Genomic DNA, 26889 nt, shown 5'->3' on the forward strand with positions numbered 1-26889 from the left:
GTAAATGGACAATTATGTGTAAAAAAAAAATCAAAAAATTGTCATTTTCAGAGATATTTCTCCCACCCAGCATGGGTATGTGTAAAAATACACCCCTAAACACATTATACTACTTCTCCTGAATACGGCGATACCACACGTGTGACACTTTTTTTGCAGCCTAGGTGCGCTAAGGGGCCCAACATCCTATTCACAGGTAATTTTGAGGCATTTGATTTCTAGACTACTCTTCACGGTTTAGGGCCCCTAAAATGCCAGGGCAGTATAGGAACCCCACAAGTGACCCCATTTTAGAAAGAAGACACCCCAAGGTATTCCATTAGGAGTATGGTGAGTTCATAGTAGATTTTATTTTTTGTCACAAGTTAGCGGAAATTGATTTTTTTTTTTTCACAAAGTGTCATTTTCCACTAACTTGTGACAAAAAATAAAATCCTCTATGAACTCATCATACACCTAACGGAATACCTTTGGGGTGTATTCTTTCTAAAATGGGGTCTATTGTGGGGTTCCTATACTGCCCTGGCATTTTAGGGGCCCAAAACCGTGAGGGGTAGTCTGGAAACCAAATGCCTCAAAATGCCTGTTCAGGGGTATAAGCATCTGCAAATTTTGATGACAGGTGGTCTATGAGGGGCGAATTTTGTGGAACCGGGTGACAGGTTGTATTGGCACTGAAGTGCAGGAAGCGCAGGATGTTCTCAAATCGTGACCTGGACATGGCAGCAGAGAACATGGGCATGTGATGTATTGGGTGCGTAGACCAATAAGACCGCAATACATTCTTTTTGACTAGACCCATGTTAAGGAGAAGGCCCCAAAAAATGTTACGTTCGGAAACTTGGAGTGGTTTCCACCGAAAAGGCTGGGCATGGTAGCTTCTTGGATTGGCGGTTGCGTATTGTGTGGCATAACGGTTGGTCTCGGCAACAATCGTAGTCGTAGAGACCAGCAGTGATCAGAAAAAAAAATTCTGTCACTGCGGTGGGGCGGGTGAGGGTTTGGCAGGGTGATCAGAAGCCTGCAGGGGGCAGATTAGGGCCTGATCTGATGGATAGGAGTGCTAGGGGGTGACAGGAGGTGATTGATGGGTGTCTCAGTGGGTGATTAGAGGGGAGAATAGATGCACTCAATGCACTGGGGAGGTGATCGGAAGGGGGTCTTAGGGGGATCGGAGGGTTTGGCCGAGTGATAAGGAGCCCACACGGGGCAAATTAGGGCCTGATCTGATGGGTAGGTGTGCTAGGGGGTGACAGTGACAGGTGATGACAGGAGGTGATTGATGGGTGTCTCAAGGTGTGATTAGAGGGGGGAATAGATGCAAGCAATGCACTGGGGAGGTGATTGGGGGGGGGGGTCTGAGGGCGAGCCGAGGGTGTGGGCGGGTGATTGGGTGCCCGCAGAGGGGCAGATGAGGGTCTGATCTGATGGGTATGATGAGTAGCAGTGACACGGGGTTATTGAGGGGTGATTGATGGGTGATTAGAGTGGAGAACAGATGTAAAAAGTGCACTGGAGAGGTGTTCAGGCGGGGTCTGAGGGTGATCTGAGGGTGTGGGCGGGTGTTTGGGTGCCCGCAGGGGGCAGTTTAGGGTCTGATCTGATGGGTAGCAGTGACAGGTGGTGACAGGGGGTGATGGGGTGATTGATAGGTGATCAGGGTTTGATTAGAGGGGAGAAGAGATGCAAGAATTCCACTGGCAAGGTGATCAGGGCTGGGGTCTGAGGGCGTTCTGAGGGTATGGGCGGGTGATTGGGTGCCCGCAAGGGGCAGATTCGGGCCTGATCTGATGGGTAGCAGTGACAGGTGGTGACGGGGTGATTGATGGGTGTTCAGTGGGTGATTAGAGGGAAGAACAGATGTAAACAATGCACTTCGGAGGTGGTCTGCGGGCGATCTGAGGGTGCGGGCGGGTGATCAGGTGCCCGCAAGGGGCAGGTTAGGGTCTGATCTGATGGGTGTTAGTGACGGGGTGATTGATGGGTGATTGACAGGTGATCAGTGCGTGATTACAGGGAAGAATAGATGTATACAGTACACGGGGGGGGGGGGGTCTGCGGAGGATCTGAGGGTGTGGGAGGGGTGATCAGGAGCCCCCAGGGGGCAGTTTAGGACCTAACCTAAAAATAGCGTTGTCAGATAGTGACAGGGAGTGATTGATGGGTGATTAGAGGGGAGAACAGATGTAAAGAATGCACTTCGGAGGCGATCTGAGGGCGGGTGTGCGGGCGATCTGAGGGTGCGGGCGGGTGATCAGGTGTCCGCAAGGGGCAGGTTAAAGTCTGATCTGATGGGTGTTAGTGACAGGTGGTGACTGGGTGATTGATGGGTGATTGACAGGTGATCAGTGAGTGATTACAGGGAAGAATAGAAGTATACAGTACACAGGGGGGGGGGGGGGGGTCTGGGGAGGATCTGAGGGTGTGGAGGGTGTGTGTGTGTGTGTGTGGGGGGGGGGGTCATCAGGAGCCCCCAGGGGGCAGTTTGGGACCTAACCTAAAAAATAGCGTTGACAGATAGTGACAGGGAGTGATTGATGGGTGATTAGGGGGGTGATTGGGTGCAAACATGGGTCTGGGGGTGGGCAGGGAGGGGGGGTCTGAGGAGTGCTGTGGGCGATCAGAGGGCAGGGGGTGCAGGATCAGTGTGTTTGGGTGCAGACAGGGAGGGCTGCAGCCTGCCCTGGTGGTCCCTCGATCACTGGGAGGAGGCAGCCTGTATAATACGCTTTGTATACAATACAAAGCGTATAATATGTGCTTTATATCCGGCAGATCGTTTGTTAACAACAACCTACCGGCGCTTTTCCGAACGGCCGGCAGGTTGACGTCGCGGATGTGCGCGCAATCCTTGGCCACAGAGCGCAGAACGACCCGCTGCCGATGGGCGTATTGCGGCCGTTCTACGCACCACTTTGCTGCTGCCCATCGGCTGTGGGCGGTCGGCAAGTGGTTAATTGGAGATTTGCATGCGTTTTCATTATGCGAATTTTCCATGTGAATTTGTGTACGGATTCGTTTAAAATCAATGTAAAAGCACACAGGCACTGACATGGTTAAATTCGCATACTTACAAACAGATGCAAATTTTAATGCATTTTCGTGTTAAAATTCGCATACGAATCGCATCCGCATGCAAATTTGTTTTCGCGGGCCCTGTTTAGTGCTTTTTAAAATCGCTCCCATTCACTTTCATAAAAATCGCTTAAAAATCGCAGCAATTTTCGCATACACGAACGCGAAATCGCTGCCATTTTTCCACGATTTTAATGAAAGTGAATGGGAGCGATTTTAAAAAGGGGAATCAATCGCAAAGTGCACCGAAAAGCACTACTAGTGTAAATGTATATATGTTCTATTTAAAGTGACACTGAAGTGAAAAAAATATAATATGATGAATTGTATGTGTAGTATGAATAATTGATAGAACATTAATAGCTAAGAGAAGTGTCTCATATTTTATTTTCAGTTCTATTGCTTTTTTTGTATAACATTGCATAATTCTGTCATATTCGCAGTTTACAAACCATACACTATTTTAAACTATGAAGTAAAGCAGAACTAATGATCCTTTGAACTTCCCTGCAGTAAAACCTTATCTGAAGCTGTCTCTCACTGTTTATTTGATGTAAAAGTGCTTCAGAAAACAGGACAGTCTTTAACCCAGTAGTACTGTGCAGGCGCAGAACACTCCCGGCATGGGAGCGATCAGGCCAGAGGGGGCTGGAGGAAGCCCCTAGGTATGTGAAATTTTTTTTTTTTTGTGGATCCAGCTCAGGTTCCCTTTAACTCTTCCTGTACTGGAAAACAATATGAGACTATTTTCTTTACTACGTATGTTATATTTCTTAGCTTTACTATACATACAATTCATCATATCATACATTTTTTTTTTTGCTTCAGTGTCACTTTGAGTTACTGGTAATACTTTTTTTTTTTTAACACTCTGGCATTCATACAAGTAATGCAAATGATTACATTAGCACTGCTGCCAGAACATTTGAAACATGCTTTTTCAGTGAATTCTTTGTGATAAATGACTTGCCAATAACTGGCAGCTTTGCAATACATAGAGAATTTTTTATAGTGGCCTGAATAGGCCTTAATTAGATTGGCTTGCTGAATTACTGCATGAGAGATGGTGAAATTGGGCTGATTATATGCTGAATGTGTCATTTACAGATGGACTGGAGTTTTCTTTGGCTGCTGCTTGAGATCAGTTTAGAGTGTGATCTGTGTGAGTGTGACCCCATCTGTCAGTTTGTCAGTGTACACTGTCAGATAGAGTCTCTGATTTATCAAGTAAGGTATGAAGAAAATTAAAGAAAAAGTGGATCAGGTGTCCTAAGCAACCAGTTAGGTTTCAGCTATTTAATAAAACAAAGATTTTGTTTGGTTCCTTGGGACAAATATTTCACATTTTCTTCTATTTGTAACAAATTTTATAAATCATCCCCAGAGAATAGGATTCTTTGTTGTTTTGAATATCGTATGAAGTGTAATGTAACATTGAAATGGCCACTATGATAACAAGGTATTGACCATACCTTTCCTTTTCATTTGTGGATACAGGGAAAGGCAGCAAAAATATTACAAGTTGCCCTGAATAAACTTGGCCAATATAAACAGATGATAAACTATATAATCTGAGGCTTCCTATAGTGCTAACTGCATGTCTAACATTTCAGCAGTTCAGTATAATGGAGGAGATGTAAAGTGAGAGGTCTTTTCCTATTGATCACTAAAGACATCAATTACATTACAGAACTATGTTAAAAGGTTTGAGATGTCAGAGTAGGGACCTGCCTCTTGACACTGCGACTTCCTCCTGAAGCTCTTAGTAGCAGTGATGCTTTCTCTTGTGTAGGGCTTTGCACCAAATCTCGTTTGTCATGTAGCTTCCATGGAAGGTAACTTATTATTTACTTTTTCTTTACTTCTTTACTTTACTTCATCAGATGGTTATTTGATATTGTTAAAGATTAATTTGCGGTCACTTTAAAGGTTCGTACACACGCCGGACTGGAGGCAACGACGGGTCAGTCGTCACCTCCCGCTGGGTGGGCATTCCAACGACAGTCCGGCGTGTGTACGCACTGTTGGCGGACTGATACGGCTGCTTCTGAGTCAGAAACAGCCGTATCAGTCCGCCAACAGTGCGTACACACGCCGGACTGTCGTTGGAACGCCCACCCAGCGGGAGGTGCCGACGGACCCGTCGTTGCCTCCAGTCCGGCGTGTGTACGGGCCTATAGAATGTGTTGCTTACCATAATTTGCTACGTTGTCTGTGGCAAATGGATCTTTTAAAATTTGTTTTACACATACAGTAATGGTGGCCATACATCTAGCGATTTTGCTGTACAATCGACCATTTGATTCAACAATTTTATAGAATTGAGTGAGTGTGTTCCAGCATTCCCAATCGATGAAACGGGGCTATTTTCATGTCTAATCAACCAACTCAGTTGATCGAGCAGGATGCAAGATATCAGTCAATTGCACAGGAATCTGCTTACTGTTCACATCATTTGATGGACTTTGAATTGATTTTGCATTCAGAGCATGGAGACACAACATCGGTCAGATCGAATGTGAAGGTGAATCGCAGGTGAATTGCATAGGATATCGTTTGTAGTGTGTGGGTCACTACTCGATCGACTTTCGATCAACCATACTGAGGTTGATTCCTTAATAAAGTCGATCGCTTTGTCAATTGAATCAGAATCGCTAGATGTATGGCTAGCTTAAAGGGGTTCTATGGGTAGTAAAAAGAAACAAAAACAGACATTTACCTGGGGCTTCTATTGGCCCCTGTAGCTGTCATGTCCTGCGCCAGCCTCCTACAATCCTCAGTTTCACGCCGCCGGTCCCGATCTGATTATTCCTCTGGCGAGAGTGTGACTACGCGGTCTTGGCCACGCACATGCTCGCTCCTGCTGCGTCATCAGGAGCTTACTGCGCATTACGAGAAAACCTCGCACTGCGCCTGCACGGTAAGCTCCCGGAGACACGAGCTGGAGTGCGCACCATTTGTTAGACGAATAATTGACCGGTGCTGGCAGCGGGGAATGGAGGATCGTACGAGGACACGATAGCTAGAGGGGGCCGATAGAAGCCACAGGTAAGTGTCTGTTTTGTTTTTTACTATCCACAGAACGATTTTAAGACTTTCCAATTTTTTTTTAGTTCACAGAAAATCCCTCCTCCCCTTTAGATAATAATGGGAATTCTTTGGTTGCTAGCTTGTTGCCATCCAATTAAAAGCATGTTCTTTGCTGTCTTTTAATGACAGTGAATATCTGACTACTTATGGTTCTTCTTGTCATCCTGCAGATACTAGTAATTGGATTGAAGCCTTCTTTGAAAGTTTGGATGACCTTTCCTTATGGAAGAGTAAGTGGTTGTTAACTAGCTTTGCAAACATGCAAAAAGAAGTAGTAGGTCCTCTGGGAAAGTCAGTATTTCCCATCAATGATTACCAGAGCACAACAGTGACTAAGCAATGATTTTTCACACCTCCTCCCTTCCTCAAGTGCCTGACTTTAGGGCAGGTACAAACCTTAGTCCAACTCTAGTGTTTTTTTTATATTAGTTTTGTATAGTGTGGAAACTTTAGGTGGGTTTTACGCCTGTCTGTTTCCCTAATTCAAATATTTCTCCTCACTTCCAGCCCATGGTATCTGTTAAGCTTGGGGGTGTAATCTCCACAGTCAGCATACAACACATAAGCTGACGTGAAGGAGGTACACACACCAGCACAAGGGATCAGGATATCCCCAGTTTAGTGGAGGAGAGGACTGACTCCAATAGGAGATTGTGGTGCACAGAGCCGGTGCAGATCTGAACAGCCACAAACACTTTCGTAATAACGTCTCAGCGCAAGTAGCGCTGAGCGCATAAACCAGGACTGAGGAGATCAGGACAGGTAGACAGAATGAACGCTTGCTAGCTAGCGATTACTTAGCGACAGCAAGCGTCCAAAACCAGACAGACTGGAATGAGGCAGCCAATGCGTTGCGGCGATGGCGTGCCTCACAAAGACAGGACAGGAGAGACAGGAAATAGCAGGATCGAGATAGATGAACGTAACACAGATAAATATACAATAAGTATGTTTTCCTAGCGTATTACAATTACAGCTATCAATGAAACTATTCGTAACGTCTGACTAACATATGTATATATTGGCAATGAACCGATATATGACATAAGCAGGAACTCTGACTAAGACTGAAGTAATACAGGGAACAGGACTCAGAAGGATTCGCTATCTCTTCGCAGAGATGAACGCAATCCACAAACAGGACCAGGAACAGGATTCAGAAGGATTCGTTATCTCTTCGCAGAGATGAACGCAATCCACAAACAGGACCAGGAACAGGATAACTAGCTCAGCACGGGTGTTCACGATACGCGCAAACTACCAAAACGTGCTGGAAAACTGACTAACTGAACACAGGAAATAAACAGTTCGTGTACGTATATATCAGCGACACTGATATATTAACGTAACACGAATACAAGGAAAATAACAAAATGCGCAAGTATGCGTATATATTGGCGATGAACCAATATATGACACAAGACAAGCAAGTAGCAACTTCTAGAACAAGAGCAGAACTAGGAGGACTCGCTGACCCCTTCGCAGGAGTCAGCGCAGTCCACACGGACCAAGAACGAGGTGGGGCACGAGCAGAGTAACAGATAGAGTCTGAAACTATGATAGCCCATGAGGCATTGCAGGAAGCAGTTCTTTATACTGAGGTCATCCAATGGGAGCAGACCTGCAGATTCCCACACAAGTGAATGGTAATTAATCACAGGCTGATAGCAGGAAAAGGCAGACAATGATATGCAGCCTGCAGGAAAGGGACCGCCCCTCCACTGCAGCAGACAATGTTTGTTTACACAAAAGCATATTAAACTGTCATTAACTTCAGAGCGACTGCAGATGGAATCAGCAACTAGTTTAAGTGCAAACCAAACTATGCAAGCAAATGCATGTAATGACATTAGAACTGCTTGGTTTGCAATACCACTGCAGTCAGCAGAAAACGCTGCAGAAGCGATCATAACAGTACCCCCTCCCTTAAACGCGGCCTCTGGACGCCTATGAAAACTGACATATTTCTCCTGAACCACCCAAACCAAAAAATCAGAAGTGGGAAATCCAGCAAACTGATCTGACTGAAAATTCATGAAGGTCGGATCCGTCCGACAAAACCAAATTCCCGAATCAGTCTCACCAAAACTAGACCAATTGGAACCAGAACCTACCGAACCATGCCCGTCAGCACTACAAGCCTCAGTGTGATACCCATCAGAACCACGACTTCCAGAGAAAAGCCCCCAGAAACTCTCTGAGCGATACCCACCGCCTTCTCGGGACTGTCCAAAAATGCCAAAGCCTTTACAATGCCCACCGGAACTGTCCCCACCAACACAAAACCCACCGTTGAACCAGTCCAAGGTACCAGGACAAGTTTCCTTAGAGATCTCCCAGAACACTTGGAAGCTCCAAAGAGATCCCCACAGGTCAGACTCAGAACGCCCCTTAGGTTCACATGGAGAACCATCAAGAACCCCTATGGAACCCAGGGCAACTCTAGAGTCAGGGTCACAAGGACAAACATCAAGATCAGGGTTTTTAGGGACCAGAACCATCTCCGGGCATGCAGGCCAACCGGCAACATCAGAACATGTCTCCACTAGGGAAGCGTGTGAGCACGCCAACACAGACACACTTGGGCATTCTGGCATACGAAGCACATCTGGGCACACTGGCACAAGAGAGACTTCTGGGCATGTCAAGGAACTGCAAACCTCAAAGTCAGTCAAGGTAGGACCGAAACCAGGACTGGGCAAAAAAAAATCATCATGACTAGACTTCACAGTTACTGGATTGTCACTAAAAAATGCAGGATTAGACTTAGATGTCTCTGATTCCAGCAAAGTTATTAACAAATCATGTTCAGGGGCATTTACAAGACAGGACAAATCTTCTGATGTATGCACCGAACTAGACAGGGTTCCCATAACTTCTTCTGGACTAGACAGAGACTCATCAAATACACTGGATTGGAGCTCATGAAGGGCTGCAAAACAAGTCAGTAGTGCAGCAATCCCCACTGAACTAGGCAAAACTGAGTAACTCACTGGACAGGAAGGGGACTCAGGAACTTCTGCCACACCGGCCAGAGAACCAGAATTTTCCAGGATACAGGGCTGGGTTTCAGAAACACTCATTAACCCGGACTGAAATTCTGAGATTTCTATTATTTTTTCCAGCGAGTCAGAATTATCCATGTTACAGGGCAAGACTTTTGAAACATTCAGAGGACAGGGCTGGAGTTCCTCGGCTGTTACAACACTGGAGAGGGACTCAACAACATTGGTTAAATCAGACTGTGTACAGGGCAAGGTATCTGACACACTTGCTGACGAGGACAATATTTCAATGGCTTCTGCTTCGCTGGGCAGAAATTCATCAAGTTTTATTAGAGCAGACTGTAATTCCAAAACAGCTGCTAGACAAGTGAATATTACTGTAACACCAACTGAGGTAAGCAGTGCCTCAGACTGTTCTGCTAGAGGGTTTGAAGTATCCCAAGTACTGGGTGAAGCATAAGACTCTGTGACCACAGCTTCACTGGACAGGATCACCGAACAGTCCACACTGCAGGGCAAAACCATGGAAGCACCTGCTGGACAGCATAATGATTCTGTGACCTGAGTTTCATTGGAGAGATCTACTGCACAATTCATGGTACAGGGCAAGTTCACTGGAACATTTTCTGAACACGGTAATAATTCTGCGATTTCGGACTCACATAGCAGACGCTGTGAGTTATTCATGAGACTAGAGTGAGATGTAGAAACAGGAAGATCAAAACACAATGTTTGCGCATCTAAATCACCATTCAATTGTGAAATTGGAAAATTCAGATGTTGGGGTTCTGAGATTTCTGGACAGGATTGCTGGGACTCAGAAACTGATGTAGTGCATCTATTGGCATCTGCTGGATCAGACAGGAGTTGAACTTTATTAACACAGGTAATTTCTGCAGAAGTATTTGCAGAGACAGGCAAGATTTTTCTGGTGTCTGTTTCACTGAACAAAGACTCATGAGTACTGGCTAAGCTGGACTCAGAAGTCAGCAGGACCTCTGGGTCCTCTGCTGAGAAATTTGTGCATGGCAAGATTAAGGAAGTATTAGTAATTTCTGTCTTACTGGGAAGTAACACTGAGTTATCCATGGTACAGGGTGGAATTACAGGAACTTCAATTTCACACAAAAGGAGCTCTGAATCACTCGCTGAATCAGCCAAAGGTGCTGAAGCAGGCGAGTCCTCAGGAACTGAGGAAGTGGAACAATCTCCACTAGACAGTGTGTCTTCCCTGGTATCAACTGATTGAATCGCATAAAAATCGTCCAGAATCATTCTCCACACATCGATCAATGGAGCCACAAAGTCATACCCACACACACCGGTTTTTATTAGGTTATAGGCAGACTTAATGCATGCATTCAATACTAATTCACTCTTTGCACTGTAAAACTGACAAAATGAACTTGCATCTTTCTTCCATTCATAGACCAGGGCTTCCATCTCTCCTTTCTCAAATGGAGGATCCCATGCATATTTAACAGCTGAGCATTCCGGCTGATCATAGTTTGCAAATGTGTTAGTGGCAGAAACATACATTGGGTTATTTAGCAGGTGATTGGCCGATTTCTTATTCCTAAGGATCTCCAATACCTGTAGCAAGTATTGAACTGTAGTGTATGCAAATTTCCCTTGCTGCACGAATAAATTGATCTGTTCAATACTCTGTAATATATCTTCATAATCATATTCAGATAATTCATTTAAACAAGAACTTTTATTTTCCCTGGCTAGCAATGAAAGTTCATTAGTAGTTTCATAGGTCCATTTGACTCCCCTGAATGGTGACTGAATTTCATTATCTACTACTGGCGGAGTCTCATTACAGATCTGATGCGCAGTCGCCAAGGGCAACGACTCCGCTGATTGTAACGCTTTTCTTTTGGAGCGTTTACGTTTGGCTTTAGACCCTGCTGCCTTAGCAGAAGAAAAGTTATCAGAACAATTATCTGCTTGCTGATTATTTTTGTAGGCAGTAGAAGGAGCAGCTGATTGACAAGCTGCCAGGAGCTTATCAAAAGGGCTAGGCAAATCGGTTTTGCGCAGCCAGTTATGGATCACAAACGCTAGAAATTCCAGTGGTCTTTCTTTTAAATTGGTATGATCCAAGACATCGTAGGCCCACTGAAACAATCTTCCCTTAAATAAAACATAAACTAGCTGGGGGGCCCACGTTGAAACAGGAGTAGCCTGGAGCTCAGGATTGGCCAGGAACCTGGCACATTCAGAAAAAAACTCATTTTCTGTTTCAGAATTGAGCTTCTCAAATTTCTTAAAGGAACAGGAACCATAACAAACAGTGTCATTTTTGCTGGGAACCCCCCCCACAATGGGGATTGGTAATGGGGCTATCATAATGTTAAGCTTGGGGGTGTAATCTCCACAGTCAGCATACAACACATAAGCTGACGTGAAGGAGGTACACACACCAGCACAAGGGATCAGGATATCCCCAGTTTAGTGGAGGAGAGGACTGACTCCAATAGGAGATTGTGGTGCACAGAGCCGGTGCAGATCTGAACAGCCACAAACACTTTCGTAATAACGTCTCAGCGCAAGTAGCGCTGAGCGCATAAACCAGGACTGAGGAGATCAGGACAGGTAGACAGAATGAACGCTTGCTAGCTAGCGATTACTTAGCGACAGCAAGCGTCCAAAACCAGACAGACTGGAATGAGGCAGCCAATGCGTTGCGGCGATGGCGTGCCTCACAAAGACAGGACAGGAGAGACAGGAAATAGCAGGATCGAGATAGATGAACGTAACACAGATAAATATACAATAAGTATGTTTTCCTAGCGTATTACAATTACAGCTATCAATGAAACTATTCGTAACGTCTGACTAACATATGTATATATTGGCAATGAACCGATATATGACATAAGCAGGAACTCTGACTAAGACTGAAGTAATACAGGGAACAGGACTCAGAAGGATTCGCTATCTCTTCGCAGAGATGAACGCAATCCACAAACAGGACCAGGAACAGGATTCAGAAGGATTCGTTATCTCTTCGCAGAGATGAACGCAATCCACAAACAGGACCAGGAACAGGATAACTAGCTCAGCACGGGTGTTCACGATACGCGCAAACTACCAAAACGTGCTGGAAAACTGACTAACTGAACACAGGAAATAAACAGTTCGTGTACGTATATATCAGCGACACTGATATATTAACGTAACACGAATACAAGGAAAATAACAAAATGCGCAAGTATGCGTATATATTGGCGATGAACCAATATATGACACAAGACAAGCAAGTAGCAACTTCTAGAACAAGAGCAGAACTAGGAGGACTCGCTGACCCCTTCGCAGGAGTCAGCGCAGTCCACACGGACCAAGAACGAGGTGGGGCACGAGCAGAGTAACAGATAGAGTCTGAAACTATGATAGCCCATGAGGCATTGCAGGAAGCAGTTCTTTATACTGAGGTCATCCAATGGGAGCAGACCTGCAGATTCCCACACAAGTGAATGGTAATTAATCACAGGCTGATAGCAGGAAAAGGCAGACAATGATATGCAGCCTGCAGGAAAGGGACCGCCCCTCCACTGCAGCAGACAATGTTTGTTTACACAAAAGCATATTAAACTGTCATTAACTTCAGAGCGACTGCAGATGGAATCAGCAACTAGTTTAAGTGCAAACCAAACTATGCAAGCAAATGCATGTAATGACATTAGAACTGCTTGGTTTGCAATACCACTGCAGTCAGCAGAAAACGCTGCAGAAGCGATCATAACAGTATCCCTATGAAGCTTTGTGAATTTACTATGTGTTTCTGGTATTCTTTAAAAAAAAAGTTACATTTTTTTATTTCTTGAAGAGATTTCATCACTTCCTGTCTGACCAGGAATTAATAGAAGTTCTATATTGGAAGATTGGAACACAGGACAGTAACAAAAAATCAAAGTTGTCCAAAGTTAAAATAAACCATTTTTCCTGGATCTGGAATTTCATTTATATTTTGCACAAATGTACAGCTGCTAATAAATTGAAGACCTATATCTATTCAGAAGTATTTTGTGCTAAATTTGTTGTTTGGGCCTAATTGGTGTTAAAACCTACATGGGGTCATTTTTAGTGATGGTTGGTAAGATGATTTTGACTTGATGCAGGATTATGCAAATTCTCTATGCAAATATATGCAACTTGAGAATGGACCAATCAAGTTAAACCTGGGTGGGACTTTATTGGTCCATTTTCAAGCTGCATAAATTTGCATATGAAATTTACATAATCCTGCATCAACTCTGAATTATATTCATCTCATTGACCATCCTTACCCATTTTCTCACTTTTTCCCTGTATATACCACCATTTTCTTTGTTGTGTGATGTGCTCCTGGAGTGAAGCCCAAGTGAAAAGTTGAATTTGTGACATCTCAAGAACTTCTACATTCTGAGCTTAAAGGACCACTATCACAAAAATTGTAAAATTTAAAATACAAACAAATAAGAAGTATGTTTCTTCCATAGTAAAATGAGCCATGAATTACTTTTCTCCTATGTTGTTGTCGACTACAGGAGGTAGTAGAAATCTGACTGAACCGACAGGTTTTGGACTAGCCCACCTCCTCATGGAGGATGTGCAGGGATTTGTTTCATTTCAAAAGCACTTGGTGGTGAATGGCAGTTGCACTGTCCAACTGCCAAAACAGTGAGCAGTAAGGCTGGCAAGAATCAGTGTAGAAATCTTTTTTTTTAGGGAATGTCTTTATAAAGAATAAAGGCCCTGCTTAGAATCCCCCATTAAAAGATGGACTAGTTCAAAACCTGTCGGTTCTGTCAGATTTATACTGACTACTGTAAGCGACAGCAACATATGAAAAAAGTAATGTATAGCTCATTTTACTCTGGAAGAAACATGCTTCTTATTTGTATGTGTTTACATATATTTAAAAATGTACAATTTTTTGCGATAGTGGTCCTTTAGGGCTCTTTCACACCAGAGGGCTTTTTCAGCGTTTTAACGCCACGGCCGAAGTTGGCGTTTTCCTAGGTAAAATGAAAGTCCATAGACTTTCATTTTACCTTTCACACTTAACGCTGCGTTTTGGAGCTCCCAGGAGCTTTTTTAGGGCTGACCGCGGCGTTTCTCATTACAAATGATACTAATGTATTGGCGTTAAAACGCCTTGAAAACGCCTGCAGCCAAAATGCAAGTTTTAGCCTTTTATCGCTGCCTGTAGTGTGAAAGGGCCCTTAAAGTTAATTAAGAGATTTATTATCAAAGTTGAGAAAATCAGGAATAATTTTAGAAAGAATCACCCCCAAAGAGTGTTAAGAATCATACATGTATTAGTATTATAGTGTATTTATACACCAAATTATTCCTGAACCCTCAACACCCTGAGCACTGGCCTTATATTAAGGATTTGGGGAATAGTAGAAATGGAGTTAGAGGGAACAAAGAGAAGGCTGAAGGGAAGTAAAGATATGGTGAATGGATTGAGAGAGAGAACTTGGTGGAAAAAAAGTCAAGAAAGAAAGGGTAGGGAAAAAAAAGAAGACACTGGAGGAAAAAGAGGTAATATTTGAAAGTGTAAAAAGATGAAAACAGTGGTGGAAAGTCCATTAAACAAAAAACAAGAGGAGAAAAACTTTGTAAGTGCTATAGGAACTTGTTCAATTTCAATGGTAAAACCCAAAATTTATTTTATTTATTTAAAGGGAACCAGAGATGAACGTTTCACACAAAATAAACATATCAGTCGATAGCTTGTAAAGAATAAATGCTCTACCTGATAATTTTGCCGCTCTGGTGTGCCTTTTTTTAGTGTTTCTTATCCATTATTGCTCCAGGAAAAATCCAATATGGCCACCAGCTCATATCCTCTCTGCTTCCGGGTTATGAGTTGTTCTGGATGTGCTGTCTAGGCTATATGAGACTAGGCTGCTGTCTCGGCTATATGAGAAAGGCTGCTGCAGCCTTTCATCTGTGTGCTTTCATTTTGGTATGATGTGCAGCGCCTGTAGGAAGTCTCTCTCATAGGAATGAAACTGCAGTCATCATCATTATCTATGCAGAGTGCACACAGAGCACACATGTTGCAGCCACACTTGTCTGTTTCAGAGCTTCTCTCTCAGCAGCAACAGCCCCTCCCATGTCATCAGAGCTCTCAGTATGCAAAGCAGGAAAGCTAAGCCAGGAGGGGGCAGGCTTGGGCTTGAAAAGACTCCACAGAAGAGTGACTCTGCTATAATGATTCCAGGTCAAACCTAGACTGAAGGCTCAGTCTGGGATTCTTATCACAGCTGATAATAGACTAAGCAGATAAGAATGAAACTAAAAGCAGGGTAGGTGTTTACTGTCATGTTCCCACTGATGAATGTAGTAAAATACATGAGGGTGCTTCGTCTCTGGTTATCTTTAAAGAGAACCAGAGCAGAAGAAGGTGAAAGATTTTATACATACCAGGGGCTTCCTCCAGCCTCATAAGCCTGGATCGCTCCCACGCCGCCGTCCCCTGCTGCCTGTATTCGCCGGTCCCGGGTCCCATACTTTCGGCCAGTCGGCTGAAGCACGCGGCCAATTTTCCGCATCACTGGTGCTCTCTCCTTATCCTTACGCGTGCGGCGCCTTACTGCGCAGCCGCATGCGTAAGGGTATGGAGGGAGCCCCTGTGTATGCGGACAATTGGTCGCGTCCGCCGGAAGTGACGGGACCCTTTCAACACCAGAACAAGCAAGCAAGCATCACTAAGTAACTAATGTTACTCTAAACGCCATAATAGGCTATGCAGGGGGAAATAGGTCACCGACCCAAAACAATATACTACAACAAAAACAAGCAAGCTAGAAATCCCCTTTAAATGTAATAGTAGAAAATGAGCGAACTACAATGAAACAGGATGTAAAGGATATACAAAAATCTTTATTTGTAAGCCAACCACAAATTTAAAAACAATTAAAAACAAAGCAGCCAGACCTGGGCCATAGGCCCCAAGTAATACAATAATATGTGCGTATATAGTAATAATATTATTGTATGCGGCTTGTCGAGGGGTCTCTGCGGAATAAAGGGGGGGGGGTTACTGAACAGTGCCGCAAAGCTTTTGGGTTCAAAAATATAATAATGTGGCACTGTATCTCAGAAGAAATCCCTGGAGAGTCACACACAAACATATGGGAATAGACATTCACAATCACTAGCTGCCACTAATACAATTTAAGTGCATGTGCATACAACAATTCATAACCATCTATAGATATAGGATGGTTGGTGAAATCAATAAACAAAAAAGGTGAGGTAGAAAAAGGAGAATGAGGTAGATTAGTGAAAGTAATGGCAATATGAAATAAGAGGTAAGATTCCCATAAGGTGCAACAGTGTATATATAAGGTGTAGTAGCAGCAAGAAAGAGAGATCGAGGCAGGGCTCACCTAATATAATAGATCGACAGGTCTCAGGACTGGCTGCAGGGGCGCTGCCTACGCCGTCCGACTAGTTCCGCCGAAGCTGCGAGGGGACAATGGAAGTGACGGGACCTGGTACCGGCGATAGAGGAAGCGGATGATTGCAGCGTGGGAGCGATCCGGGCTTATGGGGCTGGAGGAAGCCCCAGGTATGTATGAAATCTTTTTATTTTTTCTCTAATTGGCATCCGGGACAACACGAGATCCGGTCCCGCCCAGGATCTGGGGAAACATAACCCCAAGAAGATTAAAAGCCCCCGCCCTCCCTCCAACCTCAGTTAATCTGTGTTTCCGCGTCGGAAACACCTAAGAAGAAAGCTCCCGAGTTTTGTTATTTTTGCACTCACCATTCGGTGAGTGAGTCCTTCAGGAGGTAGCGTGGCTTTTGCGGAGCAGGAGGTGACGCGGGCTACTGTCCTCCGGTGTCGGTGTATGCGGCCTAGGTGTCTGGTGTTTCTGGCCGGCATTACGCTTGTCCCCCCGTCAGACGCCGGCTCTGCAAGAGGCATCCGCGCTCTGGCCGGCGCCCGGAAGTGACGTCAGTGGAGGGCGGCCGGAAGTGGGGCGGACCTAGGAGAGCCAGGAAGGAAAAGAGCGTGCTCCTGGCGTCTCCATTGCGCTAACCAAACCTCCCGCACTATACAGTGGTATTGCGGGGGAGAGAGAGGATGTCACAGCCGAAGGGTGAGCAGCCACAGCAGCGGGAGGCAGAGGCTGTAGGCACACCTTCCAAATCCTCTGGGCAAGCGCAGCCATCGGGTACAAGTCTGGTAAGCCCTCCAGTGGAGGATGGACTTTGTGGTTTTTCTATGCTGTGTAACGATGGTTTATGGAGTCTGTTGTCTTTTCTTCTGTTTTTTAGACAAAGACTGATCCTAAGACAGCTGGTCAAGTTAAAAATTATAAACGATGTGGCTTGTGTAATAGCAAGATAGCTTTGGAAGCCCCAAGGAATTTATGTCAGGGGTGTACCGATGCTATTGTAGCCTCACATTCATCTGATATATTGAAGGGGGTAATGGAGGCTGTTAATAAGAACATGCAGGAAACTTTGGATAAATTTAAAGAGTCTTTTATCCCACAAGCTTCTGAGCACCTCCCAGGCCCTTCTTCAGGCCTTTTATCCCAATCTTCCGCCCTATCTGATATCTTTGGAATTGGAGAGGAGGGAGAGGAGGAGGGGGAAGAAGAAGAGGAGGAGGAGGGGGTTGCCGTCTCTCAGGATGAGGGTGAACTGCCCCATTCAGAGGGTTCGGATAGAGAGGAAAAAGTTAACACACCAAGATTCCTTTTTACTCCAGATGAATCTTCTGAGTTGCTCAAAGCAGTGTATACTACGGAACAAATTAAGGAACCCGTACCTGAATTAACTCCTCAGGATCAGGTCTATTCGGGTTTAGGTCAATCCAAGGGGAGAGTTTTTCCTTTTCATAAAACCCTTCAGGATATTATTACTTCTCAATGGCAAAATCCTGAAAGACCTCTATTCATACCTAAGTCAGCAAAAAGGAAATATCCCTTTGACCAATCAGAGATTGATAAGTGGACAAAATGCCCTAAATTGGATGCATCTTTGTCAAAATACTCTAAAGACTCAGATTTATCCTTTGAAGACACTGGTGTTCTAAAGGATGTAATGGACAAAAAGGTTGATGCTCTCCTTAAAAAAGCTTGGGAATCAGCAGCCTTCGGATTCGTCCCAGGTGTTTCAGCCACATGTATCGCACGTAACCTTAGAATTTGGATGGATAATTTATTCGAACAAATCTCTAAGGGGGTTCCACTCAAAGACTATTCTGCCTCTCTGCCAGTTGTACTGAGGGCAGTCGCCTTTTTAGCGGATGCAGTTACAGAACTTATTCGCATCTCTGCGCGTACTACAGCCCTTGTAAATTCAGCGCGTAGAGCAGTGTGGCTGAAAACCTGGGAGGGAGATCAAACATCAAGGAATAGGTTATGCTCAATTCCGTTTGAAGGTAATCTTTTGTTTGGCTCAGGCCTTGACGATGTTTTATCTCGCTCTGCTGAGAAAGGCAAACAGTTCCCCAACAAAAAGAGAAGTTCTAGAGGCAAAAGACCCTTTGTCCCTATTAAACAATCTCCCGAACAATCTAAGGAAAAGAACGTGCAGAGAAAATGGTCCTTTCCTAAAGGAAGAGGTAGGGGAGGGTTCACACTCGGTAGGACTGAACCCTCCAAGCCCACTAAATGACTTACCGGTGGGAGGAAGGCTGAGATTTTTTCTTTCAGAATGGGAGAAGTTAAATCCCGACCCCTTTGTGTTATTAATTATAAAGCGCGGTTACCGGCTTCAATTTTCAGTTCAGCCTCCTCCCAGAAGGTTCGTGAATCCCCTTCCAAAAGACCCAGAAAGTGCCAGGGGCCTACAAGTGGAGATCCAAAAACTTTTAGCCAAAAGAGTAATTTTGCCGGTGCCCCCGGAAGAGGTATTCCAGGGGTATTATTCCCATGTATTTCTGGTGAAGAAAGCAAACGGGGAATTCCGCTTTATCCTGAACCTCAAATCCCTCAATCCATTTCTAATTTACAAGAGGTTCAGGATGGAAAGTATTTTTTCGGTAAGAGCCCTATTGCAGGGCAAGGAATATTTTGTTTCAATAGATCTCCGCGACGCCTACCTGCACATACCGATTTTTCACAACCATCAAAGATTTTTGAGGTTTGCAATCAGGATCCAGTCTCAAATTCATCATTTCCAATTTCAGGCCCTACCTTTTGGGATAGCATCCGCTCCGCGGATCTTTACAAAAGTTCTGGCCGAGGTTATGAAAGCTCTGAGGATCCAGGGAATATCGATTATTCCGTATCTGGACGACCTCTTGATTTTTGCAGAGACAATGGATCTGGTGTTGCAGCACAGGGACATTGTGATCAACACCTTGACAAGGGTAGGTTGGTTAATGAACTACGAGAAGTCGAATCTAACTCCTGCCCAGGAAATCACATTTTTGGGATACAGGATAAATTCCCTGGACAGAAAAGTCTATTTACCCTCGGAAAAAATTACAAAGATTCATTCCGAAGTAAACAGATTACTTTTTCAAGAGACTTGCTCGATTCGCCAAATCATGAGGGTACTAGGTCTATTTTCCTCTTCAATTCCGGCAGTCACCTGGGCCCAATCCCATGGCAGGGATCTTCAATCCCTTCTCCTACTCCACTGGGACAAATCGCAGGGATCTTTGGATCTCGTGATCAGCATACCAGATCAGATCAAAGTCAGTTTGGCCTGGTGGCTAAATCCACACAGTCTAAGCAGTGGGAGAATTTGGAGACAATGCGATCCGATAAAGGTTTTTACGGACGCAAGTGCCTGGGGCTGGGGCGCAACAACAGAGGGTCAGCATGCGCAGGGGGATTGGACCGATTCAATAAGAAAGAAATCGTCAAATTTCAGAGAGCTGCTGGCGGTTCAAAGAGCGCTCCTATTTTTTCAGTCCCTGATAGAAGGAAGACACGTACGAATTTTTTCGGACAATATCACCACAGTAGCATATCTGTCGAAACAGGGGGGCACAAGATCCAAGGATCTAATGCTTCTCTCGTCGGAAATTTTCGGTTGGATAGAACCGCGTATTCTATCAATAACGGCGATTCACATAAAAGGGACCCTCAATGTGGAAGCAGACTTTTTGAGCCGCCGGCAGATCAGTCAGGCGGAATGGGAACTACATCCGGAGGTTTTCAGTTTAATAACAGAGAAATTTGGAATCCCGGAGGTGGACCTGTTTGCTTCACCAACAAATGCAAAGGTGAAGCACTTCTTTTCCCTACACAGGTGTCAGGGCTCCCTGGGGCTAGACGCCCTAAGTCTGCCATGGGGATTCAAGTTGAGTTACGCGTTCCCCCCAATAACCCTTCTTCCACAGGTTCTAGTGAAACTTCAAAGAGAATCAGGGAATCTGATTCTCATAGCTCCGCTTTGGCCAAAGAGGCCATGGTATGCGGCTTTGCTGAGAATGGCGACAAGTCCACCATTTCTGCTACCGGTTCGGCCGGACTTACTGATTCAGGGGCCGCTGGTCCATCCCAAACCCCACTTATTCAGACTGGCCGCATGGATCCTGAAAGGGTCATATTAAGGAATAAAGGTCTTTCTGACAGTGTTATTGAGACTCTTCTTAAATGTAGGAAACCAGTAACTCAGAAGATCTATCGGAAAGTTTGGAAAGTGTATATAGCCTGGGGTATTTCTCACTCCAGGAATCAGGGCCTAACTAGCTCGGTATTAGAATTCTTACAGAGTGGGTTTGATATGAAACTAGCACCCAGCACTTTAAAGGTGCAATGTTCAGCTTTATCTATCCTTCTAGACAGACACTTAGCTCAGGAGGATTTAGTAAAAAGTTTCTTTAAAGCTTTAAAAAGGTCTACACCAGTCAGGCAAAAGATTTTTCCACAGTGGGATCTCTCTCTTGTCCTTAATGGCCTCACGAAGTCCCCCTTTGAGCCAATAGAAGGGATTGACATTAAATTTCTGACGCTCAAATTAGCTTTTCTGATCGCAGTCACATCTGCGAGGCGGTTGAGTGATTTGCAAGCCTTATCAGTTAAAGACCCCTTCCTAATCATATGTCCAGATAGTGTCAGACTTAGATTAGATCCGGCCTATCTACCTAAAGTGGCATCCGAGTTTCATAGGTCTCAAGAAATTATCCTACCTTCCTTCTGTTCTAATCCTTCGGGGGAGAAGGAGGAGAGATTTCATTGTTTAGACGTCAGCAGATCCCTGTTGGTTTATTTAAAGAGAGCAAGGGAATTTCGAAAATCCACCAGCCTTCTAGTTCTATTTTCGGGGAAGAATAAGGGTCTTCAGGCATCAAGGCAAACCATAGCCAGGTGGGTTAAACAGGTTATTTCATTAACATATGAGAAAAGTGACTGTCAGGTACCAGATAATATTAAGGCACATTCTACCCGATCATTATCCACATCCTGGGCAGAAAGGGCAGGAGCCACCATACAGCAAATATGCCAAGCTGCAACATGGTCGAGTGCATCAACCTTCATCAGACATTACAGGGTGGATGTACTATCCCAACAAGATCAATCGTTTGGCAGAAAGGTGCTACAGACAGTGGTCCCTCCCTAAAGGTGAGTCTTTAACCTTATTAAAGACTTACTTGTTTATCTCTCGTGTTGTCCCGGATGCCAATTAGAGAAAGACTCCTATTAGACCTACCGGTAATGGAGTTTCTGATTGGCATCCGGGACAACGGCTATAACCCTTCCCTTTCCTATCTGGCACCTTTCCTTTCTGAATTAGTTCACGAGGAGGATTTTTTATAATAGTCACGGGAGAGATCTAGGAGTGAGGGGAATACAGGGGGGGATTAGACTATGGGGGAGCAGACGAACCCGGGGAAGCACACTACCCCCTCTCTGTAAGGGTGTGGGGTGGATGTAGTGGAGTTGGGGGGGGGGGAGAGAGGGGATGGACTACTGGAATTGTTGGCTTTAGGGGGGAGGGTATGAAGATGGAGGGAGGAGATTTGTGAAATGACCCACCCCCCGTGTCCCCCCCCCCTCTCTGGACGGCGCCGGGGCCCCTCCCTTGCCCCACCCCCTCCTTAGGGGATCTCCCCTGCCCCCCTCCCCCACCCCCACCCTCTTTTTTTTTTTTTTTTCTTCTTCCTCCTCTCCCCCACCCTTCTTCCTCCGGGGCTGTCCCCTTCCATTACCCTCCCGCCTTTCCCTTCGGTTTCTCCTTTTTTTTTTTTCTTTCCTACCTTGGGAGCCATTTTTTGGGTCCCCGGGATGGATAGGCGGGCCAGATGCGGGGGAGAGTGGGGGGCAAAACCCTGCTCCGGGAAATGTCGTTTTGTTACCCTAGAAGGTGATGCAACACACTAAGAGAACCGGGGGAAGGTTCTCAATGGATCTATTCCTTTTTAAAAAAGTGGGAGAAGATGATATAAGAACTGGGGGCCGGGGTGGGCCCAAATCTCCCAGGAGGAAAGGTTGCAAAGGGGGGAATGAATGGGGGTGTGAAAGGGGGAATGGGGATCAACGGGTCACTCCAATTGTAGCAAAGGGAAGAATAGAAAATGCTGGAACTTAGGATATGGTTACTGAACGTCAGGGGATTAAATATCCCGGAAAAGAGATCAGCAATTTTGAGATTATGTCATAGAGAAAAGGCTAATATAGTCTGTCTACAAGAGACTCATTTTAAGGGTCCTGCAATACCTCGGATATATGATAGATATTATAAGTCTGTGTATGTCAGCACCCCTCAGGAAGCCAAAATTAAAGGTACAGCAATCCTGATAGCAAAAGAAGTCCCGTTTGCACTTAAAGGAGAATATGCTGACCCACAGGGTAGGTTCAACATGATTAAGGGTGAAATAGGAGTCAAGATGGTTACAATTGGGTCATACTATGCACCGAATAAGGGCCAAGTAAAAACACTAGAGGGATTTTTGAGGAAATTAGAAGAATTTTCAGAGGGGAGTATAATAATAGGGACGGACCTCAATATGGCATTGGAGCCCAAGATGGACACGTCAAAGGGAAGAACTACAATAACAGATAGCATATTGAGAAAATGCAGGAATCTCCTGCACGGATCTCAATTAATAGATATATGGCGGGTGGGAAATCCCTCTAGCCGTGATTATACATATTACTCACAAATACACAGATGTTATACGAGGATAGATTATATTTTTGTATCCCATGACCTACTTTCATCCTCAAGATCCGCTAAAATTGGCTCAATTACGATGTCGGACCACGCACAGGTAACAGTGATGTTGGATTGGGGTGGGAAAGATAGAAAACCTATGATCTGGCGGCTAAATGATGCACTGTTAAAAAACAAAGAGGTGGTAAATAGGATCAGGGATGAGTTAAAGAATTATTTTTTGTGGAACTCCGGGGGCGAGGTGGCAGCACCGACAGTCTGGGAGGCCCACAAGTGTTATATAAGAGGGATACTGATTCAAGAGGGAGCTAGGAGGAAAAGAGAAAGAGAAAAGGAGATAGAGAAGACTCTAGATAGGATAAAGGGACTACAACAGCAACATAAAGGAAGACAAGAGGAAGAAGTTATGAAAGAGGTAATAAAGGAGAGGGAAAAGTTAAAAGAATTACTGTTTTTTAAAGTTAAAAACATAGCCTTAAGGTACAGGCGCACTTTTTACGAATATGGAAACAGATGTGGATCAATGTTAGCTAGAGCGCTTAAGAAGCAACAAAGAAGTAATTATATCTCTTGTATTAAGGATGAAGGAGCAAAGAAACATCATAAACTAGAAGAAATATCTCAAGTGTTTTGCGAATATTACACTAAATTATATAACATAAGGGGGGAAGCAGATAAAGAGAAAGAGGAGGAAAGGAAAAGGAAAATAGGGGAATACTTGGAACAAAGTGGTATGCCCAGGCTGTCGGAAGACGAAACCTCGTCCCTGGAGTTCCCAATTACAAGTGAGGAGGTGAAAAGAGCACTTGGGCAGTTACCTAAGGGCAAGGTGCCAGGACCGGATGGTCTGACTACAGATTACTATGGGATATTTGAAGAACAATTAATAGGCCCGTTGATAGAGATGTTTAATGTGAGCTCGGGGGAGAGATTTACGCCCCGTATGTTGGAGTCCCATATTTCGGTTTTGCACAAGGAGGGCAAAGACCCGTTACAATGTCAGAGCTACAGGCCTATTGCACTGTTAAACGTGGACATAAAAGTATATGCAAAAGTATTATACAACAGGCTATCGCCATGTGTGAAGGGACTGATCCATATAGATCAGGTGGGATTTATAGAAGGTCGGGAGGCTAGGGATAATACGATCAGAACACTGGACTTGATCCAGTGGGAGAGGGCGCACTCCAACCCTGTGGTGCTGTTGTCGACGGATGCCGAGAAGGCATTTGACAGGGTGGAGTGGGCCTTCATTGAGGGGGTCTTGAGGTATGTGGGGATACGGGAAGAGATGAAAAACATGATTATGGCTTTGTATGCCCAACCAAATGGGAGAGTTAGGGCTAATGGTGTCCTGTCTGGCCCCTTCAATATTATGAATGGGACCAGGCAGGGATGCCCTCTCTCGCCATTGATTTTTGCGCTCTCGTTGGAGCCCTTCTTGTGCAGGGTGAGGGGGGACTCCAACATACGGGGTATAGGGGTGGGGAAGGGTGTACATAAGGTGGCCGCATATGCGGACGACATGTTGTTTTATATTACAGAACCCCACATTACTTTGCCAAATCTGCTTAATGAATTCCGGGTTTATGGTTCCTTGTCAAACATGAAGATAAATATGGATAAAAGTGAGGTGTTGGGAAATGGGCTTGGGAAGGAACAATTGCATCAATTAAAAGAAAATTTCCCATTTAAATGGCAAGAAAGGACCCTCAGGTATCTGGGGGTAAGGATAGCTTTCACGGTAGAGGAATTAGTGGAATATAATTATATGCCTATGTTGAGACAAATAAAACAGGACCTGAAGAGTTGGGACCGTCCACAATTCTCATGGTTCGGAAGAAATGCTATTATAAAGATGAATGTATTGCCCCGGTTGCTGTATATATTCCAGACCCTACCGATCCCGACCCCCCCCCCCTCGTTTTTTGGGACACTTAGAAGTATAGTGGGGAAATTTTTGGGAAGGGGGCAAAAAATGAGAGTAAATTATAAAATACAAACAGCGGAGAGGGTTAAGGGAGGACTTTCAGTGCCTAACTTTAAGAAATACCACGAGGCCGCAACCCTGGTGAGAGTAGTGGATTGGCATAAACATGCAGAGGATAAAGAATGGGTGAAGCTGGAAGAAGAGATGGTGGGTGGATCAATTAAGAATATACCATGGTCGGCGGAAAAAAAGGGGGAAATAGAAATGGGTAAGGGTATGTTGTTGGTAAGACACACACTGAGGGTTTTTTTTAGGAATAGAGGGAGGAAAACGGTCTCCCCGTGGCCTACACCCATGATTCCGGTCCTGGGAAATAAGAACTTTCCATTGGGGGCACAATTATGGAAACATTGGGGAATGGAAAAAGAGGAGGAATTGAGAGCTCGAGATTTGGTAAAGGAGGGGGAGTGGATAGGACTACAGGAAATAAGAGAGCAGAAGAAAAATGAGAAAATAGATGAATGGGGCTATCTTCAATGCAAATTTTTTTTGACGTGTTGTGGCAAGAAGAGCACCTTGAGTAGAGTATTAACACCGTTTGAAGAACTTTGTGGGAGGAATGATAGGAGTAGGGGGGGAATTCTCTCTAGAATATATGCCTTGCTAAACGATTCGGAAGATCCAACAGCTGTAATAAGATCAAAGTGGGAGAAAGACCTGGGGAGACAATTTACGGACAGGCAGTGGCAGAGGGTGTTAGAATTATCTAGTAAATCTTCAATTTCTACGAATGGACAGGAGGCAGGGTATAAAATATTTGTAAGGTGGCATTACACCCCAGTAAGGTTGAACAGGATGTTCCCAGGGACATCAGCAATATGTTGGAGATGTGGGGAAGAAAGAGGGGATTTTATGCACATTTTTTGGGGGTGTAAGTTGATAGAACCATACTGGGTCCAGGTAAGAAATCTAATAGAGCGTATTGAGGGGACCAGGCCGCCGGGAGACCCCGCCTTCTATTTGCTACATTGCAATGATTGGCCCCGGAAAAAATATGATAAATCTTTAATGAGGTTTTTGGTAAATGCTGCTCGGATTTTGGTAGCAAGGCACTGGAAGTCTATCCTGCCCCCCTCTATAGAAGAGTGGATGAGAGAACTGGAACGAGTGGGTAAAATGGAGGAATTGACTGACTATATTCAAGAAAGGGGGGAGGTATATGAAGAAAGATGGAGAAAATGGAACGAATTTAAACATACACAAACTTATAAATTATTAGAAATAGAAAACTGAGAGATAGGAGTACCCCGTAGACGTTCAGTGACTAAAAGTAGGAAGAATGGGAGGAGGAAAAAATTGTGGGGGGTGACCCGGGGGGGGGGGTGGTTAGGGGGTGGGGCGGGAAGGGAAGGTGGAATGAAAAAGAGATATGAGAGATGGATGGATGGGGTTAATTTGGGGCAGAGTAATATTAACATTAATAAAACTAAGGGGAATTTAGGGGAAGGGGATATGGAAAGGGGAAAGGTAAACAGCTTATTGAAGGGATATACTTTAAAAATAGTCTGTGGTATATGTTAGATACCCCGGTCCCTAATGTTCGGAACCCAGTGACCAGTGCAAGTTTTATACATGAAACGATTTATGGATGTAAGTTTTGTATATGGAAAATGTAATTTTTGAAAATGGAAAAAT

General features: G+C 44.6%; 1 protein-coding gene across 2 annotated transcripts in view; it reads left to right on the forward strand.

Annotated features, from left to right (window-relative positions):
- VPS8 (VPS8 subunit of CORVET complex) overlaps positions 1-26889 on the forward strand; it is a 457588-nt gene that overhangs the window by 107563 nt on the left and 323136 nt on the right. For both annotated transcript variants that reach the window (XM_068245033.1, XM_068245032.1), the window contains exon 12: positions 6336-6395. In XM_068245033.1, coding sequence (XP_068101134.1) covers positions 6336-6395 — 60 coding nt within the window. The remainder of the gene's footprint in view (positions 1-6335; positions 6396-26889) is intronic.

The sequence above is a fragment of the Hyperolius riggenbachi genome, chromosome 7 (assembly GCF_040937935.1).
Source record: "Hyperolius riggenbachi isolate aHypRig1 chromosome 7, aHypRig1.pri, whole genome shotgun sequence".
Lineage (NCBI taxonomy): Eukaryota > Metazoa > Chordata > Amphibia > Anura > Hyperoliidae > Hyperolius > Hyperolius riggenbachi.